Genomic DNA, 12,221 nt, shown 5'->3' on the forward strand with positions numbered 1-12,221 from the left:
CTCTGTATATAGTTTTGAGGAAATATTACGACATAAAGGGTCTTACTCTGTTATTGTTGTGTATTTATTTTACCACTTACAACCATTCTGTATTCAACTTTGTACAGTGAATATCTGTATAACAAGTACTCAGTAAGTAAATGTCTGTCTTAACGATGTTTAAGAGGCATCTTTTCGAAAAATTTGGGTGGCCGTGATAACGGCCGTTTGTGTTTGTTTTAAACTTCTGTCTTGACTGTCAAACTGAATTCTTTAGCCTCCAAATCCGTACAGGGTGCGTCCTTGGCGTTTCAAGGCGTAGACCACGTCCATAGCTGTGACGGTCTTTCTCTTGGCATGCTCCGTGTAGGTTACAGCATCTCGGATCACGTTCTCCAAGAAAACCTTAAGAACTCCACGAGTTTCCTCGTAGATGAGACCGGAAATACGTTTGACACCACCACGGCGAGCAAGACGGCGTATGGCTGGCTTGGTGATACCCTGGATGTTGTCTCTCAAGACTTTTCTGTGTCGCTTAGCGCCTCCTTTTCCAAGACCTTTTCCTCCTTTGCCACGTCCAGACATGTTATAAGTTCAGCCAGTAGTACTGTTCTGATGAACTGATCATGCGTAATTGCCTAATTTATAGTCCAAATTGAGGACCCGTGAGAGCGCACGATGCTTTGAAAAGTTCGGAACGTTACCAAAGCGGTATTGTGACAAGCTTTACGATTGGTCAGCTTGGCATGATGGGAATGTTTACATTTCTTGCCCCACGGGAATTTTAACCACATTTAATTAATTTTGATTCTTTAATTTCTTCACATATAGGCAAGTTTAGGTTCAATTTATTCACCTAAACCAAAATATTGGTACGTGGAGGTACATATATACATTTTATACAAACTGATATACAAAAAAAAAAAAAAAAAAAAAAAAAAAAAAAAACATGACAGAAAATGAATAAAAATGATAAAGAGAGAGAGGGGAATTATATCAAGCAGGACAGACAGCATCATAATTTTTTAGGATAAACATACACAATTTTTTGTTTTGTTGTTGTTATTTTTTTATTTCAGTATTTTTTGCTTTGAGTTTAACAAAATAAATACCGTTGTTGCCGAATGATAATAAAAACGTGTGTGGGTGGGTGGGTGGGGATTAAGTTATTCAAAGGAAAGGGGTGTGACAGATAACACCGAAATAATACAAAATGTAGAAGCTGAATGAAACTTTTGATTCTCATTCATTTATGATATCTAGTTATAGATGTGATAATTTATTTGATTTCCTCTTTTCTCAGTTAATTTTCAAAGGCAACTTTAAGCAGTGACCAAACCGGCTTTATAAATGAGCCTTTTTCATTTTATTACACGCCACGTTAGAATGAATATCGTTATATTTGACGTTGTTTAGAAATCAATAAAAATCATACTTTGAATATAAATGAAATACGGAATTGCAGTTCTGAAATGCATGTACTCGCATATGTGCATAGCTGTAGAACTAATGAGATAAAGTTGTAATACTGTTATTATTTTTTGCTTCGACACATTCCATCATTTTCTATTTAAATAATTGTGCTATTTTCTAATTTATTTCGCAAAATTCTTGAATGTATTCTAGAGGGGCAGGTTGATGGACTTGTACAAAATATAGTTTCAAGATGTGTAGACAACTTCTACAACTTGATGATGACAATAATACTATGAAATTGTCTAGCATTGTGCTATGTAATTATATATATGTAAGGCACAGATATATTCACTGAAGGATGTACTGTGTCTCAACATTTTTTTTTTTTTTTTTTTTTTCAATTTGGGGGCATTGTACGCCGAATTTGACAAAATTTATTAATTTCGGCCAAATAATTCAACATTATTTTCAGAGATGTTTCAACGTCTGAACAGAAGGCATCTTTTCGAAGAATGTAGGTGGCCGTGAAAACGGCCGTTTGCTTTAGGACTTGAAATACAGCTTAAAATTAAGCACGCTCTCCACGAATACGTCTGGCCAGCTGGATGTCTTTGGGCATGATGGTTACTCTCTTGGCGTGAATGGCGCACAGGTTGGTGTCCTCAAAGAGACCAACAAGGTAAGCTTCGCTTGCTTCCTGTAAAGCCATGACAGCTGAACTCTGGAAACGCAAGTCGGTCTTAAAATCCTGAGCGATTTCCCGGACCAAGCGCTGGAATGGCAGCTTCCTGATGAGAAGCTCAGTGCTCTTCTGGTATCTCCGAATTTCACGGAGGGCGACAGTTCCTGGCCTGTATCTATGCGGTTTCTTAACGCCACCCGTGGCTGGTGCGCTTTTACGAGCAGCTTTGGTAGCGAGCTGTTTTCTGGGGGCCTTGCCTCCTGTAGATTTTCGTGCCGTCTGCTTGGTACGTGCCATGCTATCTCCTCAGATTATTCAAACTCGAATGAATGAAGTGGCAGTGTTGCACCGTGAACTTATATATCTTTGTAAGCTCAAGTTGAAAATCGCTGCGGTCTACCAGTCGGCTTAGTCGATTGGCTGGTGCCCGCAGTAACACTCGCTACGATTAGTCAGGTGAACGAGATGACCATTGGCTACGTCTGTAGGTAGTTTCAATCCACAGAATTGCCCCAAAAGAAAAAGAAAATCAAGTCGGTTTTTGACACATGATTTCACTGCAGATACATATAGTCAAATATTTTTTTTAAAAATATATATATGGTGAATAATGGGGATGAATGTAACGTCAATTGAATAGAAAATAGAATTATTTATTATATATATACATATATTTTCAATTCGTTATTGAAGCAAAATGCATTTTCGAAAAATATATATTATATATTTCTTGTCATTATTTCCTCCTACCATTATCTGAACAAGCCCAGTAATATTACTAAGTATCATGATACTTGCAGATAATCAGAATGGTGCATATAGGATGAACAGGAATTACCCTGTTGCAAAAACAAGAACAAAACAAATAATACAAATAAATGAATAATTAATTAAATGAATGAATAATTAAATAAATGAATGAATGAATGAATGAATAAATGAAAAGAATAAATAAATGAAAAGAATAAGAATGTATGTATCTGTCTTTCAAAAGGTACGCATGAACTTTTATTCCATTCGTTCCACATTTGATTCCAAATAAAGTGGGGAAAAAAAAAGAAAAAAAGAAAAAGAAAAATAATAATAATAATAATAATAAATAAATAAATAAAATAAATGAATGAATAAAATAAAATAAAATAAAATAAAAAAAATTAATAATAATAATAAAACTTCAACAACAAAAAAAACAACAAAAAACAAAAAAAAAAAAAAAAAACCAAACCAAAACAAAACAAAACAAAACAAAACAAAAAAAAAAAAAAAAAAAAAAAAAAAAAAACATGAAAACAAATATACTAGAATGATAACACTAATAATAATGGCCATATAGTTAGCGTAGGCGTTGTGATGTGGAAAAAGTAAAATTTTATTTACTTGAGGGAGGGTATGTAAACAAATTAAAAACTGACTTTTGTTTCTTCTTCTTCTCAGAAACAGCATGTTAATATTATCATGACTTTGCAATTTGCTTCCAGTCGAAGACAAATAAACTATGTGTAATAGGTAAGTGTACTTCTTGTTTATTCATTTTGTGTTTCCATTAGTACATGTATGTAATAGAGGCATCTTTTCTAAAAATGTTGGTAGCCCTGAAAAGGGCTTTTGTAATTGGTTTAAGACAATTGGCAGTCTACGCCTTGGTGGCTTTCTTTGGGGTTTTTGACTTCTTGGCTGTGGCTTTCTTGGGCGCTTTGGTTTTCGTAGGCTTTGGAGCTGCCTTGGCTTTCTTGGGAGACTTAGTAGCTGCTTTCTTCTTGGGAGACTTGGCCTTCTTGGGTGCTGCAGGTTTCTTAACAGCCTTTTTCTTTTCTGTTGGCTTTTTCTCCCCGGTTGTCTTCTTGGGTTTGGTCGTTTTCTTGGGCTTGGCAGCCTTAGGTTTGGTGACTTTTTTGGTCTTGGGTTTCTTCTCCGTCTTGGGCTTCTCTCCCAGCTTGAAGGAACCACTGGCACCTGTACCCTTGGCCTGTTTGAGAACTCCCTTCTTGACTCCGTTCTTGAGGGCCATCTTCAGATGGGTGTTGACACTAGAGGCGTCATTACCGACTTTGTAGTTGCCCATGATGTACTTGAGAATAGCTTGTCTCGAGGAACCTCCGCGCTCCTTCAGGGCAGCCACAGCAGCGCTGATCATCTCGATGTACTTGGGATGGGCGGGGACCGTCTTGGGTTTGGAAACCTTCTTCTTGGCGGGGGATTTTGCTGGTGCGGCGTCTGCCATAATTTTTTTGTCCTGTTTTCTACAACTGATGTGAACGACGTTATCGACGATAAGGAAATGAATGAAATCACCTCCGCCGATGGCCTTATTTGAGTGGCGGCGAGCGCGGACCTCCGTGAAAACTCCCCAATTGTCGAGAGCGTAGAGGATTGAACTCGTCAAACTTTGTGTTTCAATACCTGTTATTTTTCCGATTTTGTCCTCCCAATTTTACTTAATTTTCTCAAATATGTCACTGTGCGTTTTCTTGAAATAATTTCCTACATAACTGTTTTTGTTTAAGGTTCTTAATCTGTCATTTTAAAGGAGGAATTGTCTGTTGATTCTGAAAATGCGCTGTTCCCTGGAGCCCAGAAGCGACTAATTTTGATTAAAACACGAAAACAAGAGGAATAGAACACGAGTAAGGGATTGAAGTACTTACTACATTGCTATGTGATAAAACATACATGTACATTTCTTTCAATTGTCTTCTATGTTACTTAAAATCCGAATGAAAATGCAAACATTCGGCACAAACACGCGCACAATGGATAGTGATGTGTGCCTTGCATTTCATATGAAATGGAGAGAGAGAGAAAAAAAAACAATCAAACAAAAGGGTCATATGAAGGGAAATCACGGAATCTCACAAATTGTTGAATGTTCAAATATATATCTAATATACTTTCTAGATCAGTGGATGTTCACCCCCTTAAAGGGACAACATATAATTTCTTTTCGAATATTTAAATACATGACACCTACTTTATAATTATAACACCGAGGACACCGGAAAGATCCAGACCGTACGTAACGTACCACATTCGGTGGTACAACGTCTGAATTTCTCAGTATAATTATATCATAAGAATATACATAACTGACATCCTTGTAAATTACATGAAAAAAAAAAATCACATAAAAAGGGCGTGTATTTAATAATTGTAGAACACTCACTTAATTAGTAGTTATACATAAGAGAGAGACAGAGAGAGACGAACAAGGCGAATAATGGGAGTAGCTTATTCATTGATATTAATTTGTTTCTTGTAATTTACACACACAAATAATTGAGTACATGTAAATAAACAGAATGTGGTCAAAAGCCAATGTATTTAAAATCTATATCTTTCAAGTTGAACAAGACAACCAGTATATAATACAAGACAATACAATACATTGATAGAAGCATCAAATTGGTTGCACACTTTCCACGTGCAGATCATGATTCCCTGCATCTATATGTCACGTGACGATGCAGATGTGCTGCACGGCGCAGTGATGGACATCGCAATAAATGTAAAGTGTTGAAAAAAATGTCGTTTAGTCATTCGCATCGGTAGTCTATTCGAAAGAAAATTTACTACCAGTTTTTAATTGTGTTAGTACTGTAAGTATCCGGAAACTGGCATCGAGTTGCTTTTATTCACTCTTATTATGGGAAGCACACTTTTTTGAATAAGAACATTCAAGACATAATATAAACCACATCTTCTTATTCTTATGAGATTCTTATATTCATAACTTTTATCTATTTTTATCAATTAGGAATTTTGTCTAAATAATCATCATATAAAACAATAGCGAGGGGGAAAAAAAAGAAACATTAAGGATTTAACTGGAGTTACAGATCTTTTGAATATGTTAATAAAATAATGATCATATTTAAAAATATTTGTATCAAAGGAAAAAAATTGAAAGTTAGATCGCCATGTTAGATGATTTTCGCAGTTTCTAGTCTTAATTGGTCAATGAAATGGGTTTTTTTTTTTTCTTATCTCTTTGTTGAGTGAGCATTCAAGTAATACGTGAGAATTCAACATTTGTACGCAGGCCTATAAGGTTTGGATTCAACTGCCTATAACGAGAAAGAAAAAAACGTACATATACGAATATACATGCGAGTCAATTTTAAAATTTATTGCTTTTGTTATTAACTTAATACATTTATTTATCATTAAATATATAACACTTTCTTTGATGTTTGATCTCTGTTCTGTGTTGAAAATTATTGAATTCGTGTGTTTCTATTATTTTCTAGCTATAATAATTGTTTACGTTTCAACTCGTTTGTAATGTAGGTATCTTTTCGAAAAGCTTATGTGGCCGTGAAAACGGCCGTTTGGTTTTGTGCTGCACACAACACAACTATAGGATCTTTTTACTTGGCGGCTTTCTGTGTCTTTTTGGGAAGGAGCACCGCTTGGATGTTGGGCAGGACACCACCCTGCGCGATGGTCACGCCGGACAGGAGTTTGTTCAATTCTTCGTCGTTGCGGATGGCCAGCTGCAGATGACGGGGAATGATTCTGGTCTTTTTGTTGTCGCGGGCAGCGTTGCCTGCCAACTCCAAGACTTCTGCGGCCAAGTACTCAAGAACGGCAGCCAAGTACACGGGAGCGCCTGCTCCCACTCTCTCGGCGTAGTTGCCCTTTCTCAGCAGACGGTGAATACGACCCACGGGGAACTGCAGTCCGGCGCGGGAAGAACGGCTCTTGGCCTTCCCCTTCACTTTGCCTCCTTTGCCACGTCCAGACATTCTTAACGGTTATGTTCTTTCGTGTACAGTCAACGAATAATCCAGCGACGCCCGCACGCACCAATTTAAACAACCAAGCGGATCCAACGGTGCAGCCAATTAACGCGTCGCTCTGTTGTGCCTTTAGGTGAAATCCGAACAAGTAATGTTTTCTCGGAGGTCCGTAACAAGCTTCTCCTCCTACTCGCATATAAATAGTAAATTTTACCATTTTACTTTATTCATCTCTTCAGTTTGACCTGTCAACTTGAGATCATGCCACCCAAAGTCGGATCCAAAGGCGCCAAGAAAGCAGTCACCAAGGCCAAGACACCGAGGAGCACAGACAAGAAAAGGAGGAAGAGGAGGAGGGAATCTTATGCCATTTACATCTACAAAGTCCTAAAGCAGGTGCACCCTGACACTGGTGTTTCCAGCAAGGCCATGAGCATAATGAACTCCTTCGTCAACGATATCTTTGAGAGAATCGCTGCCGAAGCCTCTCGTTTGGCCCACTACAACAAGCGATCTACAATCACAAGCAGAGAGGTCCAGACTGCTGTCCGTCTCCTTCTGCCCGGTGAACTGGCCAAGCACGCCGTATCTGAGGGCACCAAAGCCGTCACCAAGTACACCAGCAGCAAATAATCTCATTTTGCAAGTACACACACCAAACGGCCCTTTTAAGGGCCAACTAATTTTTAAGAAAAGATACCTTCATATTACATGCGTTATTGAGACACAAATAATATGTGTGAGTGTTACAATGTGAATGCATGTGCTCGTAAAAGTGGCAAACGTATAAAAATCCCACATTGTTTACAACTGATTATAATAACAGAAGTAGGATAAATAAAGAAATACAAGTAGGTATTATTATATGTATGAGAGCCAAATTTTATTCACAAATAACTTGAATGTACAACCAAGCATATATCTAAAATAACTGTATCTTCAAATATAAATAAAATACAAGCATGCGAGGTCCATCTGATGTACACAAAATCCTGGTTCATTTGTCCTCTGTATACTGAATTAATTATCAGCGTACATTATATAATTGATAATAAAGTATCTCAATTCAGCTAATATCAATGAAACAGATAAATAAATTCAAGACCCCCCCCCCCTCCCCTTTCTTTGACATTGACATATTGGAATTTTCAATCAGTAATTATACATCAATAAAAGTGCAATGACCAAAATGCGATAATTATACATTGACAATTAATTGTCTAACATTAGTCATAATTGTTAAACAAGAAAAAAAAAGCATGTCACTCAGCGCCAGTTGGTACCTGTCATTGTCGGTAGATCGATCCCTCAAAATAATACTCAAGACAGCAGCATTATTATTTTAATATATGATTATAATAATAAAAAAAAATTAAATAATATATACTGTTTGTGTGTGTTTATTCAATATTTCTTGTCCAAACCTAAATTCAATACATATTTGTTGCTCTGTATATAGTTTTGAGGAAATATTACGACATAAAGGGTCTTACTCTGTTATTGTTGTGTATTTATTTACCACTTACAACCATTCTGTATTCAACTTTGTACAGTGAATATCTGTATAACAAGTACTCAGTAAGTAAATGTCTGTCTTAACGATGTTTAAGAGGCATCTTTTCGAAAAATTTGGGTGGCCGTGATAACGGCCGTTTGTGTTTGTTTTAAACTTCTGTCTTGACTGTCAAACTGAATTCTTTAGCCTCCAAATCCGTACAGGGTGCGTCCTTGGCGTTTCAAGGCGTAGACCACGTCCATAGCTGTGACGGTCTTTCTCTTGGCATGCTCCGTGTAGGTTACAGCATCTCGGATCACGTTCTCCAAGAAACCCTTAAGAACTCCACGAGTTTCCTCGTAGATGAGACCGGAAATACGTTTGACACCACCACGGCGAGCAAGACGGCGTATGGCTGGCTTGGTGATACCCTGGATGTTGTCTCTCAAGACTTTTCTGTGTCGCTTAGCGCCTCCTTTTCCAAGACCTTTTCCTCCTTTGCCACGTCCAGACATGTTATAAGTTCAGCCAGTAGTACTGTTCTGATGAACTGATCATGCGTAATTGCCTAATTTATAGTCCAAATTGAGGACCCGTGAGAGCGCACGATGCTTTGAAAAGTTCGGAACGTTACCAAAGCGGTATTGTGACAAGCTTTACGATTGGTCAGCTTGGCATGATGGGAATGTTTACATTTCTTGCCCCACGGGAATTTTAACCACATTTAATTAATTTTGATTCTTTAATTTCTTCACATATAGGCAAGTTTAGGTTCAATTTATTCACCCTAAACCAAAATATTGGTACGTGGAGGTACATATATACATTTTATACAAACTGATATACAAAAAAAAAAAAAAACATGACAGAAAATGAATAAAAATGATAAAGAGAGAGAGGGAATTATATCAAGCAGGACAGACAGCATCATAATTTTTTAGGATAAACATACACAATTTTTTGTTTTGTTGTTGTTATTTTTTTATTTCAGTATTTTTTGCTTTGAGTTTAACAAAATAAATACCGTTGTTGCCGAATGATAATAAAAACGTGTGTGGGTGGGTGGGTGGGGATTAAGTTATTCAAAGGAAAGGGGTGTGACAGATAACACCGAAATAATACAAAATGTAGAAGCTGAATGAAACTTTTGATTCTCATTCATTTATGATATCTAGTTATAGATGTGATAATTTATTTGATTTCCTCTTTTCTCAGTTAATTTTCAAAGGCAACTTTAAGCAGTGACCAAACGGCTTTATAAATGAGCCTTTTTCATTTTATTACACGCCACGTTAGAATGAATATCGTTATATTTGACGTTGTTTAGAAATCAATAAAAATCATACTTTGAATATAAATGAAATACGGAATTGCAGTTCTGAAATGCATGTACTCGCATATGTGCATAGCTGTAGAACTAATGAGATAAAGTTGTAATACTGTTATTATTTTTTGCTTCGACACATTCCATCATTTTCTATTTAAATAATTGTGCTATTTTCTAATTTATTTCGCAAAATTCTTGAATGTATTCTAGAGGGGCAGGTTGATGGACTTGTACAAAATATAGTTTCAAGATGTGTAGACAACTTCTACAACTTGATGATGACAATAATACTATGAAATTGTCTAGCATTGTGCTATGTAATTATATATATGTAAGGCACAGATATATTCACTGAAGGATGTACTGTGTCTCAACATTTTTTTTTTTTTTTTTTTTTTTCAATTGGGGGCATTGTACGCCGAATTTGACAAAATTTATTAATTTCGGCCAAATAATTCAACATTATTTTCAGAGATGTTTCAACGTCTGAACAGAAGGCATCTTTTCGAAGAATGTAGGTGGCCGTGAAAACGGCCGTTTGCTTTAGGACTTGAAATACAGCTTAAAATTAAGCACGCTCTCCACGAATACGTCTGGCCAGCTGGATGTCTTTGGGCCATGATGGTTACTCTCTTGGCGTGAATGGCGCACAGGTTGGTGTCCTCAAAGAGACCAACAAGGTAAGCTTCGCTTGCTTCCTGTAAAGCCATGACAGCTGAACTCTGGAAACGCAAGTCGGTCTTAAAATCCTGAGCGATTTCCCGGACCAAGCGCTGGAATGGCAGCTTCCTGATGAGAAGCTCAGTGCTCTTCTGGTATCTCCGAATTTCACGGAGGGCGACAGTTCCTGGCCTGTATCTATGCGGTTTCTTAACGCCACCCGTGGCTGGTGCGCTTTTACGAGCAGCTTTGGTAGCGAGCTGTTTTCTGGGGGCCTTGCCTCCTGTAGATTTTCGTGCCGTCTGCTTGGTACGTGCCATGCTATCTCCTCAGATTATTCAAACTCGAATGAATGAAGTGGCAGTGTTTGCACCGTGAACTTATATATCTTTGTAAGCTCAAGTTGAAAATCGCTGCGGTCTACCAGTCGGCTTAGTCGATTGGCTGGTGCCCGCAGTAACACTCGCTACGATTAGTCAGGTGAACGAGATGACCATTGGCTACGTCTGTAGGTAGTTTCAATCCACAGAATTGCCCCAAAAGAAAAAGAAAATCAAGTCGGTTTTTGACACATGATTTCACTGCAGATACATATAGTCAAATATTTTTTTTAAAAATATATATATGGTGAATAATGGGGATGAATGTAACGTCAATTGAATAGAAAATAGAATTATTTATTATATATATACATATATTTTCAATTCGTTATTGAAGCAAAATGCATTTTCGAAAAATATATATTATATATTTCTTGTCATTATTTCCTCCTACCATTATCTGAACAAGCCCAGTAATATTACTAAGTATCATGATACTTGCAGATAATCAGAATGGTGCATATAGGATGAACAGGAATTACCCTGTTGCAAAAACAAGAACAAAACAAATAATACAAATAAATGAATAATTAATTAAATGAATGAATAATTAAATAAATGAATGAATGAATGAATGAATAAATGAAAAGAATAAATAAATGAAAAGAATAAGAATGTATGTATCTGTCTTTCAAAAGGTACGCATGAACTTTTATTCCATTCGTTCCACATTTGATTCCAAATAAAGTGGGGAAAAAAAAAGAAAAAAAGAAAAAGAAAAATAATAATAATAATAATAATAAATAAATAAATAAAATAAATGAATGAATAAAATAAAATAAAATAAAATAAAAAAAATTAATAATAATAATAAAACTTCAACAACAAAAAAAACAACAAAAAACAAAAAAAAAAAAAACCAAACCAAAACAAAACAAAACAAAACAAAACAAAAAAAAAAAAAAAAAAAAAAAAAAAAAAAAACATGAAAACAAATATACTAGAATGATAACACTAATAATAATGGCCATATAGTTAGCGTAGGCGTTGTGATGTGGAAAAAGTAAAATTTTATTTACTTGAGGGAGGGTATGTAAACAAATTAAAAACTGACTTTTGTTTCTTCTTCTTCTCAGAAACAGCATGTTAATATTATCATGACTTTGCAATTTGCTTCCAGTCGAAGACAAATAAACTATGTGTAATAGGTAAGTGTACTTCTTGTTTATTCATTTTGTGTTTCCATTAGTACATGTATGTAATAGAGGCATCTTTTCTAAAAAATGTTGGTAGCCCTGAAAAGGGCTTTTGTAATTGGTTTAAGACAATTGGCAGTCTACGCCTTGGTGGCTTTCTTTGGGGTTTTTGACTTCTTGGCTGTGGCTTTCTTGGGCGCTTTGGTTTTCGTAGGCTTTGGAGCTGCCTTGGCTTTCTTGGGAGACTTAGTAGCTGCTTTCTTCTTGGGAGACTTGGCCTTCTTGGGTGCTGCAGGTTTCTTAACAGCCTTTTTCTTTTCTGTTGGCTTTTTCTCCCCGGTTGTCCTTCTTGGGTTTGGTCGTTTTCTTGGGGCTTGGCAGCCTTAGGTTTTGGTGACTTTTTTGGTCTT

General features: G+C 36.4%; 3 protein-coding genes across 3 annotated transcripts; all 3 read right to left on the reverse strand.

The window, feature by feature from the left end:
- Positions 1–252: 252 nt before the first annotated feature.
- LOC133177393 (histone H4) lies at positions 253–564 on the reverse strand. The gene has a single exon (XM_061312444.1). It carries the CDS (start codon positions 562–564, stop codon positions 253–255), a length of 312 nt encoding a protein of 103 aa, XP_061168428.1.
- A 5,877-nt stretch (positions 565–6,441) lies between these two features.
- On the reverse strand, positions 6,442–6,819 carry LOC133177394 (histone H2A). The gene has a single exon (XM_061312445.1). It carries the CDS (start codon positions 6,817–6,819, stop codon positions 6,442–6,444), a length of 378 nt encoding a protein of 125 aa, XP_061168429.1.
- A 1,692-nt stretch (positions 6,820–8,511) lies between these two features.
- LOC133177395 (histone H4-like) lies at positions 8,512–8,823 on the reverse strand. Its single transcript, XM_061312446.1, has one exon. The coding sequence runs from the start codon at positions 8,821–8,823 to the stop codon at positions 8,512–8,514; it is 312 nt and encodes a 103-aa protein (XP_061168430.1).
- Positions 8,824–12,221: the final 3,398 nt, after the last annotated feature.

This window comes from Saccostrea echinata, unplaced genomic scaffold (genome assembly GCF_033153115.1).
Source record: "Saccostrea echinata isolate AGI-Se365-2 ecotype Australia unplaced genomic scaffold, CSIRO_AGI_Sech_v1 ptg000120l, whole genome shotgun sequence".
Lineage (NCBI taxonomy): Eukaryota > Metazoa > Mollusca > Bivalvia > Ostreida > Ostreidae > Saccostrea > Saccostrea echinata.